This window comes from Salmo salar, chromosome ssa04 (genome assembly GCF_905237065.1).
Source record: "Salmo salar chromosome ssa04, Ssal_v3.1, whole genome shotgun sequence".
In the NCBI taxonomy this organism is placed as follows: Eukaryota; Metazoa; Chordata; class Actinopteri; order Salmoniformes; family Salmonidae; genus Salmo; species Salmo salar.
The window spans coordinates 42,204,180-42,230,459 of NC_059445.1; the positions used below are offsets into that span (position 1 = coordinate 42,204,180).

The window sequence follows — 26,280 nt, forward strand, 5'->3', positions numbered from 1 at the left end:
GTTAAATTTAGTTAATGAGGAAATCGAGGCATGGTAGCCTGAATGGAGAGTTGTTTATGTACGAACCGGTCCACGGGGGTTAGGAGTGTATTGCTTGCTGCATACAATGTGTTTGGACGGTAAGATGAAACCATCAATACCAGATCAATATCGCCATCTGCCCGCCTTTGGACTAGCTATACCTCAAAATTGTAATACGCGAAATCCAGTGCCGGAGTTTCCGGTATGAGGACGAGAAAGACAAGGGGTGTAGCGCATCTCTCGGATTCTACCATATCTACCACATCGTCGCTGTCGCAGCCTATGGAACACGCGATCAAGTGAAGTGGTTACGTTTTGTGATGCAGGCACCTACGCATCGCCAAGCGGTGGGACTTTTTAGGCTATTTACGCAACCTTGAATAGCCGACCCCCTGCTCTGGGCAGATGATGAGACATATTTGTGGTGAAAGTCAGGGCTGTCATAACGGATATCGGGAAGCTGGGAGGTAAGCGGGTCTTTGGATCTAATCTACCTTCTTGAATGTTGCGCACAGCGCCTATGATAAACCGACATGTATCCAGTAGAAATTATATAAAAGGTAGCCTAAGTTATCATAGAAGGTGAATAGGAGGGGTACTGCGGAAAGATTGTCGGGCGACGGTTATGTCATCTTGCCTGGAAACCAGACGTTGAATTGCATAGATTCTATGTCGGGCAAAAATTTGCGTTTGAATCAGATACATTTCCTCTACATGCCATAATGTTGAATACAATTATATTTCAACATATTTTACCGGTTGTCAATGCGGTTTGTCCTTTTGGCGGTATTAATGTGATACAATATCAACAGGTAAGTATAACTAGGCTACATCAACTTTTCATAGCACTGGTTACATTCCGATTTGTATCACCTACAACATGCGCACAAGATGAAAAATACATGCACGCATACTTGCCTAGCTCGTGTACATGTTTACTTGGTTCTGCCTCAGGTGATATAAATCTAAATGCACTAAGAGTGCTTTTAAAATTGTATGTAATTATACTTTCCTGTGGATATATTGTCTCATATTCCTACCGCCAAGAGGACCAACTGCATGGACAACCGGTAAAATAACTTTTTAAAATATCATTTTATGCAACATTGGTTTGTTGAGGTCATGAGAGGAAACTTTCCTGACTCAAACGCGCATTTAAATTTCTAAGTGGCCTACTTTCTAAGAAACTAAATGGCCTACTTTCAGTTTTACTGACACTGTTGAATCTGACCAAATGGGACTCGTATCTTATTATGAGGATTCCACATTTCTGTTAGCGCATTAGTCATCCCTTTTGGGAGTGTGTTTTGTCATACTGCAGCATATCTCTATTCTAGCTAGATTAGTGGACATTTCTAACAATATAGGCAATTATTAATGTGTTGGGGGGATGAAACATTGAGAATCTCGATCCTGTTCCCTTTGCTCTCTCTTCCTGGGACAGAGGTGGATTTTGGGTAATGTGCTACGATCCTCAAATCAATTAGTGTGTATATGTTTATGCAAATTCTGCTTCTCTATTGTTTACCAAACCTCACACTTTCACACTACTTTCGAGCGCTAGAGGAGTATTCCCTAATTTTTCCTTAATAGGTGAGGATTTTTAAATAATTGTCGGCAGGGTTCTGTTTATATCATGAGAAAGGAATCTAAAAATGTTACGATCCAAAAATCCTTCAGCTCCACTTTTCTTGAAAGGCTCGTGAAAGCAGATGTTTTTCACTAACGCCTTCATCACACCGACCGTGAAATTGCGTTTTGGTACACCAGAAGTACATTCGTTTCCAATGGAACGCTGCGTTTGCCTTGCAGCATTGCGTTCTGTGTGGTCCATACATCGAACGTCTGCGTCAAACTGTATGTGTAGACGGCTTGACAGAAATGGTAGCAGAAGGTGAACGTTGAACTTTTGTTGCACACATATCCAGATGACGCTTTCGGTGGGATCAAGACATAACACCTGACTTCTTTCAAGCATACCACAATTCTCCAGCCCCGCAGCAGTGAAATAATTTTAAACGCAGAATGAAGTTATCATCCCTTCAACTGTTGAGGCCTGTTGTCTTTCACTGGCCTCCCGTGACAGAACAGTTTGAATGCTGACACTGTGAGCATTGTTCCAAAAAGCGCTTGGTTGCAGTTAACAGTATGTGCTGGGTGAACAATGTCCTTCTTCGACCTCTGACTGTGCTCTTTATGTGAACTTGCAATGGCAGCCTGGGCCAAAAACGTTGTGACAGTATGTTCCATGCATTATCTAACCAATGAACAAGCTTTTCAAGGGCTTCACAAGTGCTGTGCAATCTCAGCTGTGGCAGTTAAAAACTGTCTGATAAAGCCTGGTAATTGTATGGATTAAGCTCACCTCTTGTGTGTGGAGGAAACAAGTTGAGACTCAAGAAGCTACACTTTTGGACAATATGAAAGGGGCGTGTCAAAACAGACCCTTCAGATTCCTGTGTTTTATTTTTCCTGTGTATTTTTGAACCAGCTTGAAAGTGATTATTCCGTTTCTGAACCGGAACTGAACTTGAGGAGAATACAATGCATGATAAAATGGCAGGAAACAAAGATTGATGTGTCAACATATTGTATAACACGTGTCAAACTCATTCCACAGAGCGCCGAGTGTCTGGGGGTTTTCCCTCCTCCCTTGTACTTGATTGAATTAAGGTCACTAATTAGTAAGGAACTCCCCTCACCTGGTTGTCTAGGTCTTAATTGAAAAGAGAAACAGGAAGTCACTAGGCACTCCGTAGAACGAGTTTAACACCCATGTTGTACAATGACCCAGCTTCTGACACATACTTTTTACACTGACCCCCCCCAACAAGCAACTCTGGCTGCTTTTTTTTTGGGAGATATCCGAGACATGTCACAAGATTGTCTCCACAACCTTGGCTCCTATCAACTTGATAAGTGGCATCTCTCACAACTCAGATGGCCAGTGTGTGTGAAGTAATGGCTCAGGGAAGCTGTCCCTTAGCTTTGACCATAGCTGTGCCAGTTGCTGTATCTGTGGTTGGGCTTTATAATGGCCAACCTGCCCTCCGGACGGTTGCAGTTCAGCAGAACCGGAGCAAAATGACCTCATTAATATCATGTGACCAGAATCTTTAAACCCAGGGGTCTACCAAGATCTTGGCCCCTTTGTTATGTAGGCAAAGCATTCTTTAAAATATGTTTAACACCAGTTTGGGGAAGGACAGGCCTTGGAAACTGCTTACAATGTGCAAGAGCTCTCTCTCTCTCGGTGAATGTGCTGTGTGTTTGAGTGAATAGGCCTATATGAAAGGGGAAGAGCAAATGTGTTTTTGAGGATGTTAAATGTACATTAAGTTTAAATGCAGTATGTGTAAGTCATAACCTGCTGGGACCAGGGTTAAATACTTTTGACCTGCGATAATGGTGATCTGTTAACTCTGACAAATGGATTTTATGGAGGCAAAGGTTTTTCATTAGTCTGGTAGGCGTATGTATAGCTGTTCCATACGAACACAACAGAGGATCTGAGGTAAGGCTAGAATCTCATTACAATGTTTTGTCCAAACCTTTTTAAGTGATTAGATAGTATCCTACTACATTATTACATTCTCATTGTCCTGATGCTTCTTTTACCCTTCTCATTTTAATGAACTAGATTGATCGTGTGCTTTAGACCGTTGTAAAGTATTCACGTACACAGTCTGGGTCCACAATGGTGCCCCTGAGAGAGAGGCTTCCTCACTATGGCCAAATAGAGCAGAGCTCAGCTCTCTCCCTCTCTTTCTCTCTGTCAGTCATTATCTCCACAGACCAGTCATTCAGTTGGCACTGCTACCCCTTTCTCTCTTTCTCTCTCCCCTCCTCTCTCATTCCTTTCCTCTTCTGTCTCTCTCTCTCTCTCTCTGTCTCTCTCTCTGTCTGTCTCTGTCTCTGTCTCTCTCTCTCTCTCTCTCTCTCTCTGTCTCTCTGTGTGTGTGTTAGTTAACAATGTGTGTCTGTGCTATTGTGAGAGGCATCTGTCACCACCCAGAATGCACTCTGTTCATGCTCAGCAGAGCCCCGATCAAGTTGGTTGGACTAGCTCATCTCGCTCTGCAACCCTGACATCATGTGACATTATATTGTTCCCACTGGTGCCTTTCGTGGCTTCAATTCACTATTACTCTACCATTGTATACTTTGTATACACGTTGAGGTCAGTTATTGTGTTCCGTATGCTAGGCAGAAGGGAGGCGTTGTTTTGTTTTTGTTGCAGAGTAATCTTTGCACAGTAGCTGACAGCAAACGTTAATGGAAATCCTCTGTGAGTGACTGATGCTTAGGCTCCTCGTGTGCACGCGGTGGTGCCACTGTATAGCTGTGTCATAACTAAAACCTAAGAAGCTTGAGTTAATGTCAGCGGCATGCAAGTCATCCCATCTCTCTCATACCCAGGTTCTCCTGCTCTGCTTGGCCTTGGCCCTGTCTATCTCCTGTGCCCCCAGGGCCAAGGCCCTTACTGAGCAGCTGCACTTTAATCTGCCTCCATCAGACACCAGCCTGACACACACACACACACACACACACACCTGCTTCACTAAAGCTCCCTAAATCTGTTTAAACCAGGTTAACCTCTCTCTCGTCCTCTAGACAGGCTACTAAAAATGTCCTCCCTTATTCACACCCTCACACATCTCCCTATCATTCCTCCGCCGTGGATCAGGATGAATTCATTCCAGGATTCATCAAAACTAGAAAAGCCTTTTTCCCACGCTGTGTTGCCAGCAACAATAGACTGAGTCATTATTTTATGTCCTGTCCTAAAATGATACGATGGAAATATGGGTTTATTTTATCTCAACTTATTAAACTCAGTGTGTTTGGTCAGTGTAAATAACGTTTTCAGAGATGCTAATCAAATTAGGCTTAAGGGGTCCCTGGGTTTGTACGTGTCACGGTTGTTTCATGCTAGAGGTTTCCCCTCCTGTATCAACGCTTGAGTGTTTATTTTCCCTATAAATGATGTTTCAGAACATAAGAAGTGAAGTTCTCTCATGGCAGAGGATTATTCCTGCATGTTTATAAAGCATGCATTTTATAACACGGGTTTTGTAATAGTTTTCTATTCTAATGGCTTTCTTCTGCTTCTTTCTGCAGTTGATTAAAACTGTGGACATAATCATTTTACCTCACCAAGAAACCTCCTCCGCAGCCAAAGTGTCAACCCTACATCCTGCTCACTGAAGCTCTATTCCAAGAGAGTGATGTGGACTTTGTTTGGTACTATTCATCATTTAAAACTGACTGCAGAAGTAGCAGTCCTCCCTGATCACTAGACCTGATTTGACCGTTAATAGTTTAGCTCAGCCAGCCAGCCCGATTCCTTCTCCCTGTGTCTGATTCAGAGAGGAGCACTGCCCGGCCTCTTCTCCCCACCACCTCCCCTCACGTTGTTGCAGGAGCTGAGTCTCTGCTGCCCAGGGAGGGCTCCCGACATGTCCACCAAGGCGCCCATCTATCTGAAGCGGCGGAGCAGGAAGGGGAAGAAGGAGAAGCTGCGGGACATCCTTTCATCTGACATGATCAGTCCTCCGCTGGGGGACTTCCGCCACACCATCCATATCGGCAGCGGCGGGGGGGACGACGACCTGTTTGGGGACCTGTCCTTCCTGCAGGGGAAGTTCCACCTTCTCCCTGGGCAGCAGGGCCACAACCTGTCTCAGTGCTCCTCCATGTACGCAGAGCCCTTCCAGTTCAGCCGTACTGCCAGCGACAGCGGACACACACCCTCCTCAGAGAGCTCCCCCCTGCTGAAGAACGCCCTCTCGCTGCCCGTCATCGAAGGGGTGCAGGCCATCACCCTACCAGTCACCTCTGCACCCTCCTCCGCCCGCCCCCATCTGCCTCAGAACGCGCCCCCTCCCCCCAAGCCTCCCCGACTGCACCTGGATGATGAGATCCTGACGCCCCGTCACCCAGGCCTGGACTCGTCTTCTCCTTCAGCACAGGCTCCCAGCAAGACGTTCCAGTTCTGCCCGCCCTCCCCCAGGTTGTCATCAGGCGAGGATGTGTGTATCCAGGACCCTTATCTGGATGATGGGGGCCAGGAGCGCCCCTACCTGTCCCATGCAGGCTCCCTGCTCTCCCTGCACCTGGACCTGGGCCCCTCCATCCTGGACGACGTGCTGCAGATTATGGATAGCCAGCGCCTCAGTGGCCTCAACGGAACCTGTCTGCAGGGAGGGCGGCAGGAGCTCTACACCTGACCATGAGAAGCTCTCGGCCCTCTGTCCTCTTACTGACCTCCTTAGTGTATAAGAGGAGGTTCTGACCTCAACCAAGCCTTGCTGGATTACAGGGCTGGATTTGTACAGTAGTACGCTCATATATAGTGCTTTTTTCTGGAACTTAACTTCAGTTGCTGTTAGTGTTTTAAATTGATGTTGAATATCTTTCTACACTTTTCCATGTGAATTACTTAATTTAGTAAGTACGAAATGAAGTGACAATGAGCCAAAAGCTGACACTGTTAAATCTCCTCTACCCTTCCTCCAAAGAGGATATGAAGAATCCGGTGAAAGAATATACTGCTGGTCAGGAACTGAGGTCAGCATGTATCTGACTGGGATCATATTTGTCAGTGGGAGTGAAATGGTATTGTAAAACCTGAAGGTCACAGTTTGAACTGCACCTGAGCTGTAGACTACTGTCCGTGCTCCTGAGATCACAGTTTGAACTGCACCTGAGCTGTAGACTACTGTCCGTGCTCCTGAGATCACAGTTTGAACTGCACCTGAGCTGTAGACTACTGTCCGTGCTCCTGAGATCACAGTTTGAACTGCACCTGAGCTGTAGACTACTGCCCGTGCTCCTGAGATCACAGTTTGAACTGCACCTGAGCTGTAGACTACTGCCCGTGCTCCTGAGATCACAGTTTGAACTGCACCTGAGCTGTAGACTACTGTCCGTGCTCCTGAGATCACAGTTTGAACTGCACCTGAGCTGTAGACTACTGTCCGTGCTCCTGAGATCACAGTTTGAACTGCAAGTAGCGCAAAATTTCAGTCACTGATTAACATTTGCCCTTGTATTTCAAGATAGAAAAATATAATAACATAATGTTGTGGACCGAGCTAACCATTAACATCCCTTAACGCTCAAAGACAGATTGAATGGCTGTAGCATAGCGTATTCTACTGAATGATTAGCTAAGATCACAGTTTGGTGTCTGTCACACAGATTTATCCAGCTTACAAAACTATTCTGGAACTGACATTCTATTCATGGTTGGATATATATATTATCAAAGACACTCTTATTGAAAGATGAACTGTACTACAGGGAGGGTGTCTGCCGAGTGGCGCAGCGGTCTAAGGCACTGCATCTCAGTGCAAGAGGCATCACTACAGACCCTGGTTCGATTCCAGGTTGTATCACAACCGGCCGTGATTGGGAGTCCCATAAAGGTTACATTCATTTAATTTTTTTATGTCTGCAAGGACAAAGATCCAGAGTGGTAGAGAAGGTCACCTCCCTGAGTCAGATGTGTCATTTTCCAGCTTTTGTTATTTTTGATGCAAGAATATGAAAGCTGTAACTTTGTATCAGGAGAGACAATGAGTGTTAGAGAGCTCAGTTCCACATCTTTTGACTTTTCAGCAGATCTACAGATAGCCGCTTAAACTGGCCCTCATGCTCTGGTAATTGAGATGTTGGACACGTTTGGAGATTATCTCACCGCTGTAGCCCTCCAAGTGCTTGTGTGCTCTGTACCAACACAGAGAAGTTCCGAATCAGACTTTTACCAATGTTATTTGGAATTCTTGTTACAAGATACAGAGAGAGGATTTTAATTTGAGACAGTTTGCTACAGCAGGAAAATAATACTGTAGCAACAGGACATGTGAATGATTATATGGATCATAATTAATGGACATTCTTGTAAGGGTTGATACATTTTTCAAGTCTGAAATTTGTGGAAGTTACAAACTAATACAGTACAGGGTAGAGTTGCCAGATCACCATTTGCTTCATGGGGTATACAGTACCAGTCAAAAGTTTGGACACAACTACTCATTCAAGGGGTTTTCTTTATTTTGACTATTTTATACATTGTAGAATAATAGTGAAGACATCAAAACTATGAAATAACACAGAATCATGTAGAAACCAAAAAATACATGAGATTCTTCTAAGTAACCACCCTTTGTCTTGATGACAGCTTTGCACACTCTTGGCATTCTCTTAACCAGCTTCATGAGGTAGTCACCTGGAATGCATTTCAAAAAACAGGTGTGCCTTGTTAAGTTCATTTGTGGAATTTCTTTCCTTAATGGGTTTGAGCCAATCAGTTGTGGTGTGACAAGGTAGGGGTGGTATACAGAAGATAGCCGTATTTGGTAAAAGACCAAGTCCATATTATGGCAAGAGCAGCTCAAATAAGCAAAGAGAAACGACAGTCCATCATTACTTTGAGACATGAAGGTCAGTCAATCTATAAGATTTCAAGAACGTAGAAAGTTTCTTCAAGTGCAGTTGTAAAAACCATCAAGCGCCATGATGAAACTGGCTCTCATGAGGACCGCCACAGGAAAGGAAGACCCAGAGTTACCTCTGCTGCAGAGGATAAGTTCATTAGAGTTACCAGCCTCAGATTGCAGCCCAAATAAATGCTTCAGAGAGTTCAAGTAACAGACACATCTCAACATCAACTGTTCAGAGGAGACTGCATGAATCAGGACTTCATGGTCGAATTGTTGCAAAGAAACCACTACTAAAGGACACCAATAATAAGAAGAGACTTGCTTGGGTCAAGAAACATGAGCAATGGACATTAGACCGGTGGAAATATGTCCTTTGGTCTGATGAGTCCAAATGTGAGATTTTTGGTTCAACCGTCGTGTCTTTGTGAGACGCAGAGTAGGTGAACGGATGATCTCTGCATGTGTGGTTCCCACCGTGAAGCATGGAGGTGTGGGGGTGCTTTGCTTGTGACACTGTCTGTGATTTATTTAGGCACACTTAACCAGCATGTCTTCCACAGCATTCTGCAGCGATACGCCATCCCATCTGGTTTGCGCTTAGTGGGACTATCATTTGTTTCTCAACAGGACAATGACCCAACACACTTCCAGGCTGTGTAAGGGCTATTTGACCAAGAAGGAGAGTGATGGAGTGCTGCATCAGATGACCTGGCTTCCACAATCACCAACCTCAACCCGTTTGGGATGAGTTGGACTGCAGAGTGAAGAAAAAGCAGCCAAAAGTGCTCAGCATATTTGGGAACTCCTTCAAGTCTGTTGGAAAAGCTTGTGAAGCTAGTTGAGAGAATGCCAAGAGTGTGCAAAGCTGTCGTCAAGGCAAAGGGTGGCTATTTTGAAGAATCTCAAATATATTTTTGGGTTAATCTCAAATATAAAATATATTTTGATTTGTTTTAACACTTGTTTGGTTACTACATGATTACATATGTGTTATTTCATATTTTTTAATTCCTCACTATTATTCTGCAATGTAGAAAATAGTCAAAATAAAGGAAAATCCTTGAATGAGTAGGTGTGTCAACTTTTGATTGGTACTGTATATTATTTTTCAATATTATTTTAATTAGAATGTAGCAGTCAACTGGAAAATGATAACGGGATATTGATTCTTCACAAACCCAATAACATATGCATGATTATTTGCACCCAGAGGTGCACGGATTCACTTGAACATTGTAGAAAATATTTTGGATGTGAGATGATAGATAATTTAATATAGAACATACATTGGTTCTTTGATAACGGTGGACCAATGATGGTTAGGTTTACCTTGAGGATGGACCAATGGCACAACATGTTGGATTTCCCGTTAACACATTATACCAAGATATACCATATTGTAGGAAAACAGACTACGTTTGTGCGTAACGCTTAACAATGTCATTATAGTCTCATATTAGATTACATTTCTTTATACTTTACTTTGACAAACTCACTGAAGTACAATAAACCCTTTCCTGCACAATAAAATGTTAACATTTACAACAAACCTGTTGGCAAGCATTGTAACAGCATAGTTCCATGAATTACAGCTTTTAAACTGCTCTAATGTCTATGTTTACTTTTGTATATCAACTCATCAGGCCATATCTATCAACATATAATGGTCTCATTCCATAAAATCCACCCTGTGCATGCTTTATGTGATTTCTAAATCAGCTGGAAAAGCCCTTGGACTCCATAGCTGACATTTTGGGAAGAGGACTGTATTAGTAGACATATGCTTCAACTCCGAGAGAGAGAGAGAGAGAGAGAGAGGATGTGATAAGATGTACTGCAGCACAGTCTGATCCGTAGCCCAAGCCTGGTCCAGATACTGGAGCTGTCCTGCTGACCGTGGCCAGGCCAGGATGGTGTTACGTAAGACTGTGTCTGTTTACTCTGGAGCTCCTCAGTACAGTACACCAGCCTCTCCTGCATCGTGGAGGACTGTTGTTGGACTAATGTTGACACTAATAACCTTCACTGGCTTTTACAATCTAGTTAAAGTCGTTATGTACAGTATACGACTATGTGAACATACTTTGGTCTTCCTTTTTTTTAAAGCTGTGAAATATGCTATGCCACCTACGATAATTGAACTCAAGTTATTTTGGCATGTTTCACATTGTATCTATCTACTTGTCCTGACCTTCAAGTAGCTGTTGGTTCTTTTAGAAAGGGATTGCAGCATACAGAACCAAACACATATCGGAATCACCAGATATGAGGCTACACGCAGGGAACTATAGGCACCAAACTTATCAAAGTTTTGTAGATGTCTCTTACATCATAACCTTTGCTGATCTTCCATTTTTGCACAATAATTATGTGTTTGATGATGACTTATCATGCTGCTATCAATTGGCGTATTTTACGTGCTGGGACAAATTATTTACTGGCATCACAAAATTGATTACAAGCTGTAAATGAATAAATGCAATAATATGGTTACAAGAAAAACAACGTCCTTGTTTTGTCTTTTCTGTTGTGTGTTTGCCATGGCCCATCCAGTTTTTTAATAGCTCTGGGAACACCACTGAGACGGGCCCTGCAGGAGGAGGATCTCCGAAGGAGACGGGGGTGAAACCGCTGGGGCAGATGAGGAGAGGGAGAGAACAAAGATATTTATTTGTAACCTTTTCTCTCATGGTGTATTTCTGATCAGAGCAAATAGTTGCAGCAAACAAGTTAAAAACAACGTAAATTTGTTTTCATCTTGATATTTTTTTCTGCCCCTTTGAGCTTGAGTCTTCAAGGAACTTCAGAGATGGAAAGATATTGGGCTCCCGAGTGGCGCAGCGGTCTAAGGCACTGCATCTCAGTGCTTGAGGCGTCACTACAGACACCCTGGTTAGATTCCAGGCTGTATCACAACCGGCCGTGATTGGGAGTTCCATAGGGCGGTGCACAGTTGGCCCAGCGTTGTCCAGGTTTGGCCGGTGTAGGCCGTCATTGTAAATAAGAATTTGTTCTTAACTGACTTGCCTACTTAAATAAAGGTTACATTTAAAAAAATTATTATATTCTAGTGCAGGCGTCACATTTTATTTGACCTTCGTTATACTGGAATAGTTTTGAAAATTAAAACCATGAGAGGAGTTGGGTTTGATGCAGTGGCGGAAACAAGACGCTTTTGTGCCATTCTGGGAATGCCTGGAAGTCCCTATATGCACCGATTCAGATCTTCTACACAAGCTCTTGTGTTTCTCTGCAGAGAAAGCGAAACACAGCGATTGGTGCATTAGCAATGACATGCCAGGAGATTTCTAAGGTGACCTCCAGAATATACTTGTTGATTCTTGAACCACACAATCTATTCCTCTCTAAATTAATCATACTCAAAACCTCACGCTACAGTATAAGTGGAATGTGTCCCCACTGGCCTGGATAAATGATGTAACTGCAAAACAAAAACACCAGTGGCATTCGAAGAAGACCCCTGGTAAGTTTCACAATCAAAAAAGTGTTGTTTTTCACCGTCTCCCTCATTGGCTAGGAACAAGAGCTGTGTGTCTAGAAGCATGGTATACACAGATGTGTTGAGGGGATAAGGATGATGGAAAGGCCTGCCGTGTGCCGATGCCAGCCTCTTTCTCCCTGGCCTGAGTTTAGACCTCCGCTGGGGTGGTATAGCAGGATGAGGTTGTCATGAATAGAGGAAAGGGTTTAACATGAAAGATGCAATACAGGGGCACGGACAGGTCTGAAATTGGGTAGCATTCAGTAAGTTTGACAGTTTACATGTCAGAAGAGCTACCTGAAATCTTTGGCCAGAATGATCCTTTCCTTCCACTTGGTTACATCTCCATCTGCTGGACATTTTAGTATATCACTAGAAGTAGTACATTAATCAGTTATAATAGTAACACTGAAGTCTAAATTACATTACACAAGACATGATTTAATCATGTTGTCTGAAATTTCATAGTGCCTAAAACCCATAGCTGGCTATTGTAACACCCCCCCCCGCGCAGGCGCAAACTATCCACGACAAAGCAAACCAAGATGGCGGCTGTTGTTGAGAATGTTGTCAAACTGTAAGTACTGTTCTTTTCCACCTAGTTAAAGTACGCAAATGTGTTTTACGTTTAAATATAATAAAGGTCGGTGGTAACATATACATGTTTCTGCTATGGTAAATTGCCGAACATGTTCGTTAAAGGAACCGAGTAACTCAGTTATCAAACTGAGTAGTTGAGCTTTGCGGACTGTAGGAAATGGCTAGCCTGTGGTGTAATACGCCGATTATCTTGCAAAACGTTTTGTCTGTTGCAACAGAAACCGTTTACTCCAAACGGAAAACGCAAACGAGAGTTTATATTGGACAAATATAGGTAGGTCCCTCCCCGTTTCGTTTTTAAATGGCAAACGTTATCCGTAATGAATAAACCCCAGCTAGTTAGCCATCTGTGTCAGCACAGAGTCAACACTCAGCAGGTCAGCTAGCTAACGTTTTGTCAATAGTTGTGGTTAATGAACACATCGAAAGGAACCAAATCTCATTATTTAACCAAACGTCGGGCACAAGTTAGCAAATGTACATGAAGAAGTGCAGTCATTGTGGTAGCGATCTAATGTTGCTAGCTAACTAGCAAGTCACTGACCCGCTTTACTCTCACCGTGTGTGTTTTCAAACTCCCCTTTTGAATTAGTAGGATTACGGATAGAGAGTTGCGGATATCCCGTTGGCAACTTGGTTGTTACGTTTAGCTTCTTAGAGTGCATAGAGACTGTTGTTGTAGTATGTAAGGTTAGGCCTACTAGTTAGAAATTAGTCCAGGTCTTGTACAATATGTGTTCTGAATTTATCTGCTGACACTGTCTGCAGATGTTGTCCTGGCATGCTTTTATGTGGAATGCATGTTTTGTTGCGCTTTACAACAGGAAGTCCATGTGTCACCACAATGCATTAGTCACTATAAAAGTAATGTCTTTGGGGCAGTGTTAAAGATAACTTTTGCCGAAGGAGTTCGGTGATATGAATCAGATGTGGTTTTCATCAAGACAATACAACCAAGTTATTACAACCAGTTATTACGCTTATTTCCCAAAAGCTTTCGTATCATTTTGCATAAAATAGATTTAAAATGATAGTATTACGAAGCTTTCAGGACACCCCACAGAGCATTTAGGTAAGTAAAAAAATGTGTTTCACTCATGCGGATTCGTGTTGAAAATCTGAACCAGCAGAGGCTGTGCTTCATACCAGGCAGACGCCGTTGCCAAGCCAACAAAAGAGCACCTGCTGACACATTCTCACCAGTTACTAAGTCCAGGGACACAATTACATAGTTTGCTTGCCTGCTGCTCCGAGGTGCCAGCATAAAAGGGACAATAAGGGTTTTAGCTGAGGCTGTGATAAAGGCTTTGAAGTTTTAATTATTTTGAGCCTATTTTACGGCATAGTAGAGAGGTAGCCTAGAATTCAGATAGCATGAGGTGGTAGGACCACATACCACACCTACCCCTATGGTAGAGAAACGAACCAGGTACTGTCAGTGCATGAATGTATACTTCTTATCACAGTATACACAGGCAGTCTGTTTCATAGTGCTAACTTGTCCCTGGCTGCTCCTCTCTGTGTGAGGGTGCAGGCTTGGAGAGCAGTACTACAGAGATGCCATGGAGCAGTGCCATAACTACAACGCCCGGCTATGTGCGGAGAGGAGTGTTCGAATGCCCTTCCTGGACTCTCAGACTGGAGTGGCGCAGAGCAACTGCTACATTTGGATGGAGAAGAGACACAGGGGACCAGGTTAGAAATACAGTACGCATACACACTAACTGTAAGTCGCGTAGGAGTTTTCTTTCAGAACTACTGAGTTCACAGATTCGAGTAGTAGGCTATGTCATTCACCACCTTCTCATGATCTGGAGATGAGAACAAGAGAGAGCACTGTAGTTCAAGCCCTCTGGAGAACTTGGGTTGAGCTATGTAAGCTGAAACATTAAACCAAGTCTTTTAGATATGTCACAGTAAATGCCTTTTGATGGGTCCACATAAGTCTAGAATGTATTTAGTTGTAGGTACACTTCAAATGTTTTATTTTCACATGCTTCGTAAACAACAGTTGTAGACTAACACCGTACCCAAACCGTCCGCGCCATCGTGCGCACATTTATTTTGTCCCCCCACACCAAACGCGATCATGACACGCAGGTTAAAATATCAAAGCAAACTCTGAACCAATAAAATTAATTTGGGGACAGGTCGAAAAGCATTAAACATTTATGTCAATTTAGCTAGCTAGCTTGCAGTTGCTAGCTAATTTGTCCTATTTAGCTAGCTTGCTGTTGCTAGCTAATTTGTCCTGGGATATAAACGTTGAGTTATTTTACCTGAAATGCACAAGGTCCTCTACTCCGACAATTAATCCAAATACAAAACGGTCAACCAAATCGTTTCTAGTCATTTCTCCTCCTTCCAGGCTTTTTCTTCTTTGGACTTTATATGGCGATTGGCATCTAATAGTATTACCACGACCGACCTCAGTTTGTCTTTCATTCACCCATGTGGGTATAACCAGTTACCAAGTTTCTTGGGGTAAGTCTCTATGACCTTGGCACATCTAGCCACCATTCTTCAAGGCAAAACTGCTCCAGCTTCTTCAAGTTGGATGGGTTCCGTTGATGTACAGCAATCTTTAAGTCATACCACAGATTCTCAATTAGATTGAGGTCTGGGTTTTGACTAGGCCATTCCAAGACATTTAAATGTTTCCCTTTAAACCACTCGAGTGTTGCTTTAGCAGTATACTTAGGGTCATTGTCCTGCTGGAAGGTGAACCTCCATCCCAGTCTCAAATCTCTGGAAGACTGAAACAGGTTTCCCTCAAGAATTTCCCTGTATTTAGCACCATCCATCATTCCATCAATTCTGACCAGTTTCCCTTTCCCTGCCGATGAAAAACATCCCCACAGCATGATGCTGCCACCACCATGCTTCACTGTGGGGATGGTGTTCTCGGGGTGATAAGAGGTGCTGGGTTTGCGCCAGACATAACTATTTGTCAATATATCAAACTCAACGTGTAATATCCTGAACTTGACAATACATCAAGTATGTTTCCTTAAAAGTGACTTAAACCACAAACACAGCTTTTACCAGCCAAAGTACCTGAACACAAAGTACACACAATCTCACATACTGACACACATACAGTGCATTCGGAAAGTATTCAGACCCCTTCACTTTTTCCACTTTTTGTTACGTTACAGCCTTATTCTAAAATTGATTAAAAAAATACATTTTCCTCATCAATCTACACTCAATACCCCATAATGACAATGCAAAAGGTTTTTAGACATTTTTGCAAATTTTGTAAAAAAAAACACACAACTGAAATACCTTATTTACATAAGTATTCAGACCCTTTGCTATGAGACTTGAAATTGAGCTCAGGTGCATCCTGTTTCCATTTATCATCCTTGAGATGTTTCTACAACTTGATTGGAGTCCACCTGTGGTAAATTCAATTGATTGGACATGATTTGGAAAGGCGCACACCTGTCTGTATAAGGTCCCACAGTTGACAGTGCATGTCAGAGCAAAAACCAAGCCATGAGGTCGAAGGAATTGTCCATAGAGCTTTGAGACAGGATTTACCTTGATGGCCAAAAAGCTCAATTTTAGTCTCATCTGACCAGAGTACCTTCTTCCATATGTTTGGGGAGTCTCCCACATGTCTTTTGGTGACACCAAACGTGTTTGCTTATTTTTTTTCTTTAAGCAATGGCATTTTTCTGGCCACTCTTCCATAAAGCCCAGCTCTGTGGAGAATACGGCTTAAAGTGGTCCTATGGACAGATACTCCAATCTCCGCTGTGGAGCTTTGCAGCTCCTTCATGGTTATCTTTGGTCTCTTTGTTGCCTGTCTGATTAATGCCCTCCTTGCCTGGTCTGTGAGTTTTGGTGGATGGACCTCTTTTGGCAGGTTTGTTGTGGTGCCATATTCTTTCAATTTTTTAATAATGGATTTAATGGTGCTCTGTGGGATGTTCAAAGTTTCTGATATTTTTTTTTATAACCCAACCCTGATCTGTACTTCTCCACAACTTTGTCCCTGACCTGTTTGGAGAGCTCCTTGGTCTTCATGATGCCGCTTGCTTGGTGTATATATAGGGCACCACCAAGGGATCATGTGACACTTAGATTGCACACAGGTGGACTTTATTTAACTAATTATGTGACTTCTGAAGGTAATTTGTTTGCACCAGATCTTATTTAGGGGCTTCATAGCAAAGGGGGTGAATACATATGTACGCACCACTTTTCCGTTTTTTATCTTTTAAAATTAGTAATTTTAAGTAATTTTTTTTGCTTCACACAAAATAGTCCAAATTGGTATGTCCATTACATGAAATCCAAATAAAAATCAATTTCAATTACAGGTTGTAATGCAACAAAATAGGAAAAACGCCAAGGGGGATGAATACTTTAGCAAGGCACTGTATTTTAACGCTTGGCAGCGCAGACTCTTGTTGGTGCGCGCGAGCAGTGTGGGTGCAATAATTCAATAACTTGTATTTTAAGTTTATTTTGCGACGCGAGCGGTGTGGTCAGCATGTAAGAGTGAAATGCTTACTTACGGCCCTTCCCAACAATGCAGAAAGAAAAATATAGAAAAACAATAACACAAGTAGTAAATACATAATGAGTAACGATAACATGGCTATATACAGTGCATTCGGAAAAGTATTCATACCCCTTGACTTTTTCCACATTTTATTTACGTTACAGCCTTATTCTAAAATGGATTAAATCGTTTTCCACCTCATCAATCTACACACAATACCCCATTAAAAAAAATGTTTTTTAGAAATGTTTGCAAATGTATTAAAAATAAAAACAGATCACATTTATATAAGTATTTAGACCCTTTACTCAGTACTTTGTTGAAGCACCTTTGGCAGCGATTACAGCCTCGAGTCTTCTTGGGTATGACGCTACAAGCTTGGCACACCTGTATTTGGGGAGTTTCTCCCATTCTCTGCAGATCCTCTCAAGCTCTGTCATATGGTGTATTGTCTGTAGATTGACCAAGATTTTTTTATTTAATCCATTTTAGAACACAGCTGTAACGTAACAAAATGTGGGGAAAGTCAAGGGGTCTGAATACTTTCCGAAGGCACTGTATGCATGTGCTGTCACTGTGGGGACATAGGGTGCTCACTAACATGCAACTATCTGTCCTCTCTCAGGCATGGCCCCAGGACAGTTGTACACCTACCCATCCCGCAGGTGGAGGAAGAAAAGACGAGCCCACCCCCCAGAGGATCCCCGGCTCGTCTTCCCTCCTCTAAAGTCAGGTACGTCCTTATCATGACATACTGCGCTGCTTAATAATACTAAAGCTGTGTTGACATGTTTGTGTGCCCCTCTGTGCATCATTTTCCTGTTTGTTCTTTACTCATGTGTAAAGGTTGTTTGTGGTTCTCCCTGTCTGTAGAGCTGGACTTGGGGTTAAAGAAGGATTCCCTGTCCTCTGATGGCAGCAGTCTGGAGGCCCTGCTGAAGGGAGAACCCCTGGACAAACGGGTTCCTCCGGAGCTCCGAGGGCCTGAGGAGGAGTCCAGTCTGACAGACTACACTGGTGGGGCGGTCACCCCTGCAGCACGCATCAGAAAGGTAACGTAGCCTGCTGTGGTTGGATGGACCGTGTGTGATACCTAGCTTGTTTACTACTCCTCCAGTGACACTAGCTACTACAGCTACATGCATTCCTCTGTCAACACAGAGAGTCCTGGAGCCAGATGACTTCCTGGATGACTTGGAGGATGAGGACTATGAGGAGGACACCCCAAAAAGAAGAGGCAAAGGAAAGGGAAAGGTGAGCGAAGCTATTCTAAACCAATAATTGTTAGTGATGTTAAGGGCATGTCATCTGAAATGGTGTCCAGTGCGGCAACATGACTGTACCTATGATATTGGGGATGGTGTGTTATGACGGTGTGTTTGTCCACAGGGTCGTGGAGTAAGCAGTGCCAAGAAGAAGCTGGACGCTGCGGCGGCTGCGCTGGAGGACAAGGACAAGCCCTACTCCTGTGACAGTGAGTCCCAGGGGGGTGCAGCAGAGCCTGGGTGGGGAACAGTGGGAGTACAGATGGGCCTTTGCAGAGGGGGCTACTCTCTAGGAACTCTCATCCTGGGAAGCAGTCAGTCTGTTGTTTTTAGCTCCTGAAATTGTCATCTCTTGCAGCTGAAACTCAGACACTCGGGCGCATTGTTGATGCCTTTCTGATTCTCTCTGTCTGTGACTGTACTTCTGAGTCTTTCTGTCTATGCTCTCTCTCTCTCCTCTCTTTCAGACACTTTCAAACAAAAGCATATTTCAAAACCTTCTGAAAGAGGTATATTTCTCTCGCATTTCTTTTTCCTCTGCCTCCAGTCCAGTCTGCTTAATGCATGTTTGTTTTTCTCTCTCTGTGTGTGTTGGCTAAATGTAGAACACTGAGATTAGTTGAACCCATAGACTAGGCTAAATGTAGAACACTTTGAGATTAGTTGAACCCATAGACCATGCTAAATGTAGAACACTTTGAGATTAGTTGAACCCATAGACCATGCTAAATGTAGAACACTTTGAGATTAGTTGAACCCATAGACCATGCTAAATGTCGCTGCCTCCCCTCATCCACTAAATGGCTCTCATTTAAGGTAAAATTCAATTGACTTGAAGTCAAAGTTAACTTGATATGCTTGAGAGTGGATTGTAAATGTGTAGTGTGGAGATGCCTTCTCTGTGCTTGGTTTCCACCACAGTTTAAGTAGCAGTGTAAATTGGTATTATTTTATCCTAATTTACATTTAGGCTACTCCAACAGTAGTTTGTCTTCAGGACTGTCTTGGCTCTGTATTGCACACTTATTACACACACTACAGCCAATCAACTGTTGGCTATATGTTTGTCATAATCTGGCTTTGTGTCTCTTAATTTAGTATGTCTCATTTGCATTTCTTTAAAAAATAAAGGAGAGCCGCACACTCATTTTGCATTTCTTAACTCAATTACTTTTTTCTTAACTCATCTACGTCCTGTCCTGTCTCGTCCTCCTCACCTGTTTCTTAGAGTGAAGTAGTGCCTCTGCGTTTGTTTTGAACCACCAGCTTGGGGCTGTGTGGGTCCTGGTGTGAGAGTGCCTATGCAATGCCTGTGGGTGGGAGGAATGTTGTTAAGAGCCTTGTCCATTCAGAAGAATACTAACCTGGGTTCTGCACCATGGCCTTTGACTGGCAGGCTGGGAAAGGGACAGGGGGCTGGGAGCTGACCTAGTCAGTAATCTTGCCCCTCTAGAAATCAGATGAAGAAATGAGAGGGTGATTGAGTGAGTGGAGGGATTAAGAGAGCATGGGAGGGCGAGCGAGAGGAAGGGAGGGAGGAAGTGTTTGGTCTGCTGGTACATCTTATGCTAGACCTGAGGCTGGGGCAAAACACTGACATCTTTGTTTCCACGACTCAGACAGTCCCACCACAAATCCATCTATTTATAACCCTGAGTATTAGTCTAGTCTAGACTCCTCATGCCATTACCAAAGCACCAGAGTTCTAGTCTGGCACAGGAAGAGTAATCTTCATTCAAGTTATTAGTACTAATCTAAGCTGTTTGGTCCATTCATTAAAACAGACTCCATCAGGCTAAATTCTAGAAGCTAGATTGAGATCTCTCCAATGGTTTTGTCTGCTGAAAAGATTCATTCCCACGAACGGATCTCGCCTTCTCCGCTCCTGTTGAAATTGAATTGCGCAATTGTCATTCAGGGCCACAGATGGTCCCTCGCCTCCAGCTATTGAGTGCAAATTGAAACGTCTGGAAATGTAATATCACTCTTCCAAGATGAGCCAGTGCAGACTGGAGGGTAGCAGAGTTATGGACGTGCTGAAACTGTTTGACTAAGTGGGAGGATAGGCAAAACAGCAGGCCATTGCAGAGGACAGGAGTGCATGGATATGATTTTTAGCATCAGTAAATGCCACGGCAAGGTCAGATCCGAGCGATTAGGAAACAATGTACTCTGACCTCGTATGAAGGCTACTTAATTGTTTACGTATGTTTTTGTTTTCACACGTGTTGTGTTTGGGGGTTTCTCTGGCAGTCTGTGGGAAGCGTTACAAGAATCGTCCGGGCCTGAGTTACCACTACACCCACTCCCACCTGGCTGAGGAGGAGGGAGAGGACAAGGAGGAGCCTGAGGTCCACACCCCCACTCCGCCCCAGCCTGAGGAGCCTAAGAGTAAGTGACCAGTCATTGGTGGGGTCATTTATAGATCATTGATTGGCCATGTCCAAAATCGGTCTTGCCTACTACTTACTAAAAATAAATACTGTGTATAATCGTACTACATACTATTTAGAACGTACTGTTTAGTACAACATAATGCAGTTAGCAACAAATATCAACATCCTAGGCTTTCCAATCCTGAGAATACATAATCTAATACGCAATTGTGTTGATTCCCGCCATTCGTTCATTTGGGTACAGTGCGTCCCGTTATCTCATTATCAGCTGTAGTCAAACACACGCGAGTCTGGAAAGACGATTCTCTTCCTCAAAAGTGTGGAGCAAATTTTACTAGATGAAAAGCCGAAATTAGTATGAATGACATCCTGGCATTTAAAGCATACAATATTTTCCAAATTTCACATACTATAAAATGTTCGTTTTTCATATAGCGAAAATGCGTTCTATTTAGAACACAAGTATAGATATTCGGACACGGTCAATGACACTGGATCCTTGTTAATCAATAACCTTTAAATGCATACATTGTTTTATTCTGTGTCTCTCCCTCACAGCACCCAAGAAAGGTCCCGATGGTTTGGCGATACCCAATAACTACTGTGACTTCTGCCTGGGAGACTCTGCCCTCAACCAGAAGACGGGCCAGTCAGAGGAGCTGCAGTCCTGCTCAGACTGTGGGCGTTCGGGTAACCACACCACCCCTGGCCTTTACACTGAGAAACAGGGATAACCTCGGCATTTGAGACCATTTTGTATGGGCGTGTGTGAGTGGTAGTCTTTACTTTAGGATCCGTATTGAGTGTGTTCAGAGTCAGACGCGCGATGGCATAATTACAAAGACCAGCAGTAATGACAGTGGCAGACAGGGTTTGTCCTGTGAGACCCATTCTCTGTGTCCAACCCAGGCCACCCATCCTGCCTGCAGTTCACCCCCGTGATGATGGCTGCAGTGAAGACCTACCGCTGGCAGTGCATTGAGTGCAAGTGCTGCAACATCTGTGGCACCTCAGAGAACGACGTGAGTTCACCTGCAGGCGTCATGCTTATTACCGTTGGATAAATGAAGTGCACTGTATATTTAAAATGAAGTGGTGCGCTGTGAACTGCGTTGTATAATGAGCCTGTGGTCTTTCGTCCAGGACCAGCTTCTGTTCTGTGATGACTGTGATAGAGGCTATCACATGTACTGTCTCAGCCCCCCTATGGCTGAACCTCCAGAAGGTAAGAGCAGGATGTGAACAACATGTCTGTTCCACAATGTTGGCTGAAATGGGCTTTTTCACAGCCACTGCCCCATTTGCCTGTCTAATAAGGGAGATTTGAGTCAACAGCTCTTTTGGTAACGAGTGTTGTGGGTTTCCTCTCCGTAGGGAGACAGATTTATCTCAGTAAATTTGGCAGAGCCGAGTGTCCAAGTAGAGCCCTCAGGCAGCGTAGCCAGACAACCATAGCATGGCCAGGTTATTTACTGATGAATCACCTCTTTCAGCTCTTAGCTAGCGTTGAAATGCTTCATCAGTGCAAAGTATTAGATCACAAAATAGCCTCTACCTTGAGACCCACTGACTTCAACTGGGCTAATGACATGAGGTAGGTCCATGGAAGAAAGAGGATATTTATAGGACTAAACGTCTGAGTCATTCACTTCTGTTTCCTTGTGTCCTCTTTAACAGGGAGCTGGAGCTGCCATCTGTGTCTGGACCTATTGAAAGACAAGGCATCAATATACCAGACCCGTAATGTCCCTCCGTCGTGATGGACCCCCATCCTCACATATAACCCTCCCTCCACAGTGAGGTTCTCTCTCCGTGGTCAGTAGAGCAGAGGGGGGTGGGACAGATGACTTGTGAAAAGGGAAGTGTACCTTACCAGCCCCCCCCCCCCGCTGAAACACGCTTAGGTTTGGTTGTTCTATGACTGTTACACAGTTCCAAGCTCAAGTGACCCATGTAGGCTTTTGTTTTCAACTATTTGTCAATCTATCAAACTCAACGTGTAATATCCTGAACTTGACAATACATCAACTATGTTTCCTTAAAAGTGGCTTAAACCACAAACACAGCTTTTACCAGCCAAAGTACCTGAACACAAAGTACACACAATCTCACATACAGACACACATACAGTGCATTCGGAAAGTATTCAGACCCCTTCACCTTTTCCACATTTTGTTACGTTACAGCCTTATTCTAAAATTGATTAAAAAAATACATTTTCCTCATCAATCTACACTCAATACCCCATAATGACAATGCAAAAGGTTTTTAGACATGTTTGCAAATTTTGTAAAAAAAAAACTACTGAAATACCTTATTTACATAAGTATTCAGACCCTTTGCTATGAGACTCGAAATTGAGCTCAGGTGAATCCTGTTTCCATTGATCATCCTTGAGATGTTTTTACAACTTCATTGGAGTCCACCTGTGGTAAATTCAATTGATTGGACATGATTTGGAAAGGCACACAGTTGACAGTGCATGTCAGAGCAAAAACCAAGCCATGAGGTCAAAGGAATTGTCCATAGAGCTTTGTGACAGGATTGTGTCGAGGCACAGATCTGGGGAAGGGTACCACAAAATGTCTGCAGCATTGAAGGTCCCCAAGAACACAGTGGTCTTCATCATTCTTAAATGGAAGAAGTTTGGAACCACCAAGACTCTTATTTTTGCCCGGCAATACTGAGAAATTGGGGGAGAAGGGTCTTGGTCAGGGAGGTGACCAGGAACCCGATGGTCACTCTGACAGAGCGCCTCTGTGGAGATGGGAGAAGCTTCCAGAAGGACAACCATCTCTGCAGCACTCCACCAACAAGGCCTTTATGGTAGAGTGGCCAGACGGAAGCCACTCCTCAGTAAAAGGCACATGACAGCCTGCTTGGAGTTTGCCAAAAGGCACCTAAAGGACTCGGACCATGAGAAACAAAATACTCTGGTCTGATGAAACCAAGATTGAACTCTTTGGTCTGAATGCCAAGCATCACGTTTGGAAGAAACCAGGCAACTCTCATCACCTGGCCAATACCATCCCAACGGTGAAGCATGGTGGTAGGAGCATCATGCTGTGGGGAAGTTTTTCAGCGACAGGGACTCTGAGACTAGTTAGGATCGAGGGAAAGATGAACGGAGCAAAGATCCTTGATGACAAACTGTTCCAGAGCACTCAGGACCTCAGATTGGGGCGACGGTTCACCTTGCAACAGAACAAGTCTCTGAATGTCCTTGAATGGCTCAGCCAGAGCCTGGACTTGAACCCGATCTAACATATCTGGAAAGACCTGTAAATAGCTGTGACTCGAGGCTGTAATCGCTGCCAACAAAGTACTGAGTAAAGGGTCTGAATACTTATGTAAATGTGATATTTCAGTTTTTTATTTTTAATACATTTGCAAACATTTCTAATAACCTGTTTTTGCTTTGTCATTATGGTGTATTTGGTTGTAGATTGGTGGGGGGGGACAATACATTTTAGAATAAGGCTGTAACGTAACAAAATGTGGAATGGTCTGAATAATCCAAAGGCACTGCCCATGCACACAACTGCTCCGAATGATCCTACTTTTATTCTGCAAAATATCTGTTTTGCGTGTAGAGAGAAATAGTTGAAATCAATTAGCATGCCAATGCTTGTTCATAATAAGAAAATGTTTAAGGTTTTGTATATTTATATATTTGTATAGCATATTAAAGGTGTGAAATGATTTAAAAGCTGCAATAATAGGTTGGTTCTGTAATCTTTCTGTAGTGCCCATCTTCAATATTAATGAATAATCCTCCAGTTCCTGATGTGGAGGCAACACAGAGTTGGGAAAGCGTAGAGAGGGCCTTACCATTACTTAGTACCCATCCATCTCTATACCACAGAGAGAGGAACAGGACCTTGGCGTAACACTTTTAAGGAATTGATATTGAGTGTTTGCTGCATTGAAGGAAAGTGAGTCCGTGGTTGCTGGTTGGCGTGATTAAGTGAATTTTTGCGTATTTTACAGTCGTGGCCAAAAGTTTTGAGAATGACACAAATATTAATTTCCACAAAGTTTGCTGCTTCAGTGTCATTAGATATTTTTGTCAAATGTTACTATGGAATACTGAAGTATAATTACAAGCAATTCATAAGTGTCAAAGGCTTTTATTGACATTTACATGAAGTTGATGCAAAGAGTCAATATTTGCAGTGTTGACCCTTCTTTTTCAAGACCTCTGCAATCCGCCCTGGCATGCTGTCAATTAACTTCTGGGCCATATCCTGACTGATGGCAGCCCATTCTTGCATTATCAATGCTTGGAGTATGTCAGAATTTGGGGTTTTTTGTTTGTCCACCCGCCTCTTAAGGCTTGAGCACAAGTTCTCAATGGGATTAAGGTCTGGGGAGTTTCCTGGCCATGGACCCAAAATATTGATGTTTTGTTCCCCGAGCTACTTAGTTATCACTTTTGCCTTATGGCAAGGTGCTCTATCATGCAGGAAAAGGCATTGTTCGTCACCCAACTGTTCCTGGGTGGTTGGGAGAAGTTGCTCTCGGAGGATGTGTTGGTACCATTCTTTATTCATGGCTGTGTTCTTAGGCAAAATTGTGAGTGAGCCCACTCCCTTGGCTGAGAAGCAACCCCACACATGAATGGTCTCAGGATGATTTACTGTTGGCATGACACAGGACTGATGGTAGCGCTCACCTTGTCTTCTCCGGACAAGCTTTTTTTCCGGATTCCCCAAACAATCGGAAAGGGGATTCATCAGAGAAAATGACTTTACCCCAGTCCTAACCCTGTACCTTTTGCAGAATATCAGTCTGTCCCTGATGTTTTTCCTGGAGAGAAGTGGCTTCTTTGCTGCCCTTCTTGACACTAGGCCATCCTCCAAAAGTCTTCGCCTCACTGTGCGTGCAGATGCACTCACACCTGCCTACTGCCATTCTTGAGCAAGCTCTGTACTGGTGGTGCCTCGATCCCGCAGCTGAATCAACTTTAGGAGACGGTCCTGGTGCTTGCTGGACTTCCTTGGGCACCCTGAAGCCTTCTTCACAACAATTGAACCGCTCTCCTTGAAGTTCTTGATCATCCGATAAATGGTTGATTTAGGTGCAATCTTACTGGCAGCAATATCCTTGCCTGTGAAGCCCTTTTTGTGCAAAGTAATAATGACGGCACATGTTTCCTTGCAGGTAACCATGGTTGACAGAGGAAGAACAATGATTCCAAGCACCACCCTCCTTTTGAAGCTTCCAGTCTGTTATTCGAACTCAATCAGTATGACAGAGTGATCTCCAGCCTTGTCCTCGTCAACACTCACACCTGTGTTAATGAGAGAATCACTGACATGATGTCAGCTGGTCCTTTTGTGGCAGGGCTGAAATACAATGGAAATGTTTTTTGGGGATTCAGTTCATTTGCATGGCAAAGAGGGACTTTGCAATTAATTACAATTCATCTGATCACTCTTCATAACATTCTGGAGTATATGCAAATTGCCATCATACAAACTGAGGCAGCAGACTTTGAAAATTTATATTTGTGTCATTCTGAAAACTTTTG

At 43.4% G+C, this 26,280-nt stretch overlaps 2 protein-coding genes across 4 annotated transcripts; both read left to right on the top strand.

Moving 5' to 3' along the window:
- Positions 1-216: 216 nt before the first annotated feature.
- On the top strand, positions 217-23,074 carry LOC106603119 (zinc finger protein ubi-d4). 3 transcript variants are annotated; one of them, XM_014196376.2, is made up of 12 exons: positions 12,468-12,547; positions 14,105-14,265; positions 17,712-17,819; positions 17,960-18,138; positions 18,248-18,340; positions 18,476-18,560; positions 18,819-18,860; positions 20,605-20,742; positions 21,306-21,437; positions 21,657-21,769; positions 21,891-21,972; positions 22,425-23,074. In XM_014196376.2, exons 1-12 carry the CDS (start codon positions 12,516-12,518, stop codon positions 22,505-22,507), a joined length of 1,248 nt encoding a protein of 415 aa, XP_014051851.1. In that variant the 5' UTR covers positions 12,468-12,515; the 3' UTR covers positions 22,508-23,074. The 3 variants fall into 3 exon arrangements, with proteins under 3 accessions (XP_014051853.1, XP_014051851.1, XP_014051854.1); XM_014196378.2 differs by lacking the exons at positions 12,468-12,547; positions 18,819-18,860 and adding an exon at positions 217-488; XM_014196379.2 differs by lacking the exon at positions 18,819-18,860 and having other exon boundaries at positions 22,425-23,072.
- LOC106603120 (cdc42 effector protein 2) lies at positions 242-7,817 on the top strand. Its single transcript, XM_014196380.2, has 2 exons — positions 242-488; positions 5,143-7,817. The coding sequence occupies exon 2, from the start codon at positions 5,481-5,483 to the stop codon at positions 6,249-6,251; it is 771 nt and encodes a 256-aa protein (XP_014051855.1). The 5' UTR covers positions 242-488; positions 5,143-5,480; the 3' UTR covers positions 6,252-7,817.
- Positions 23,075-26,280: the final 3,206 nt, after the last annotated feature.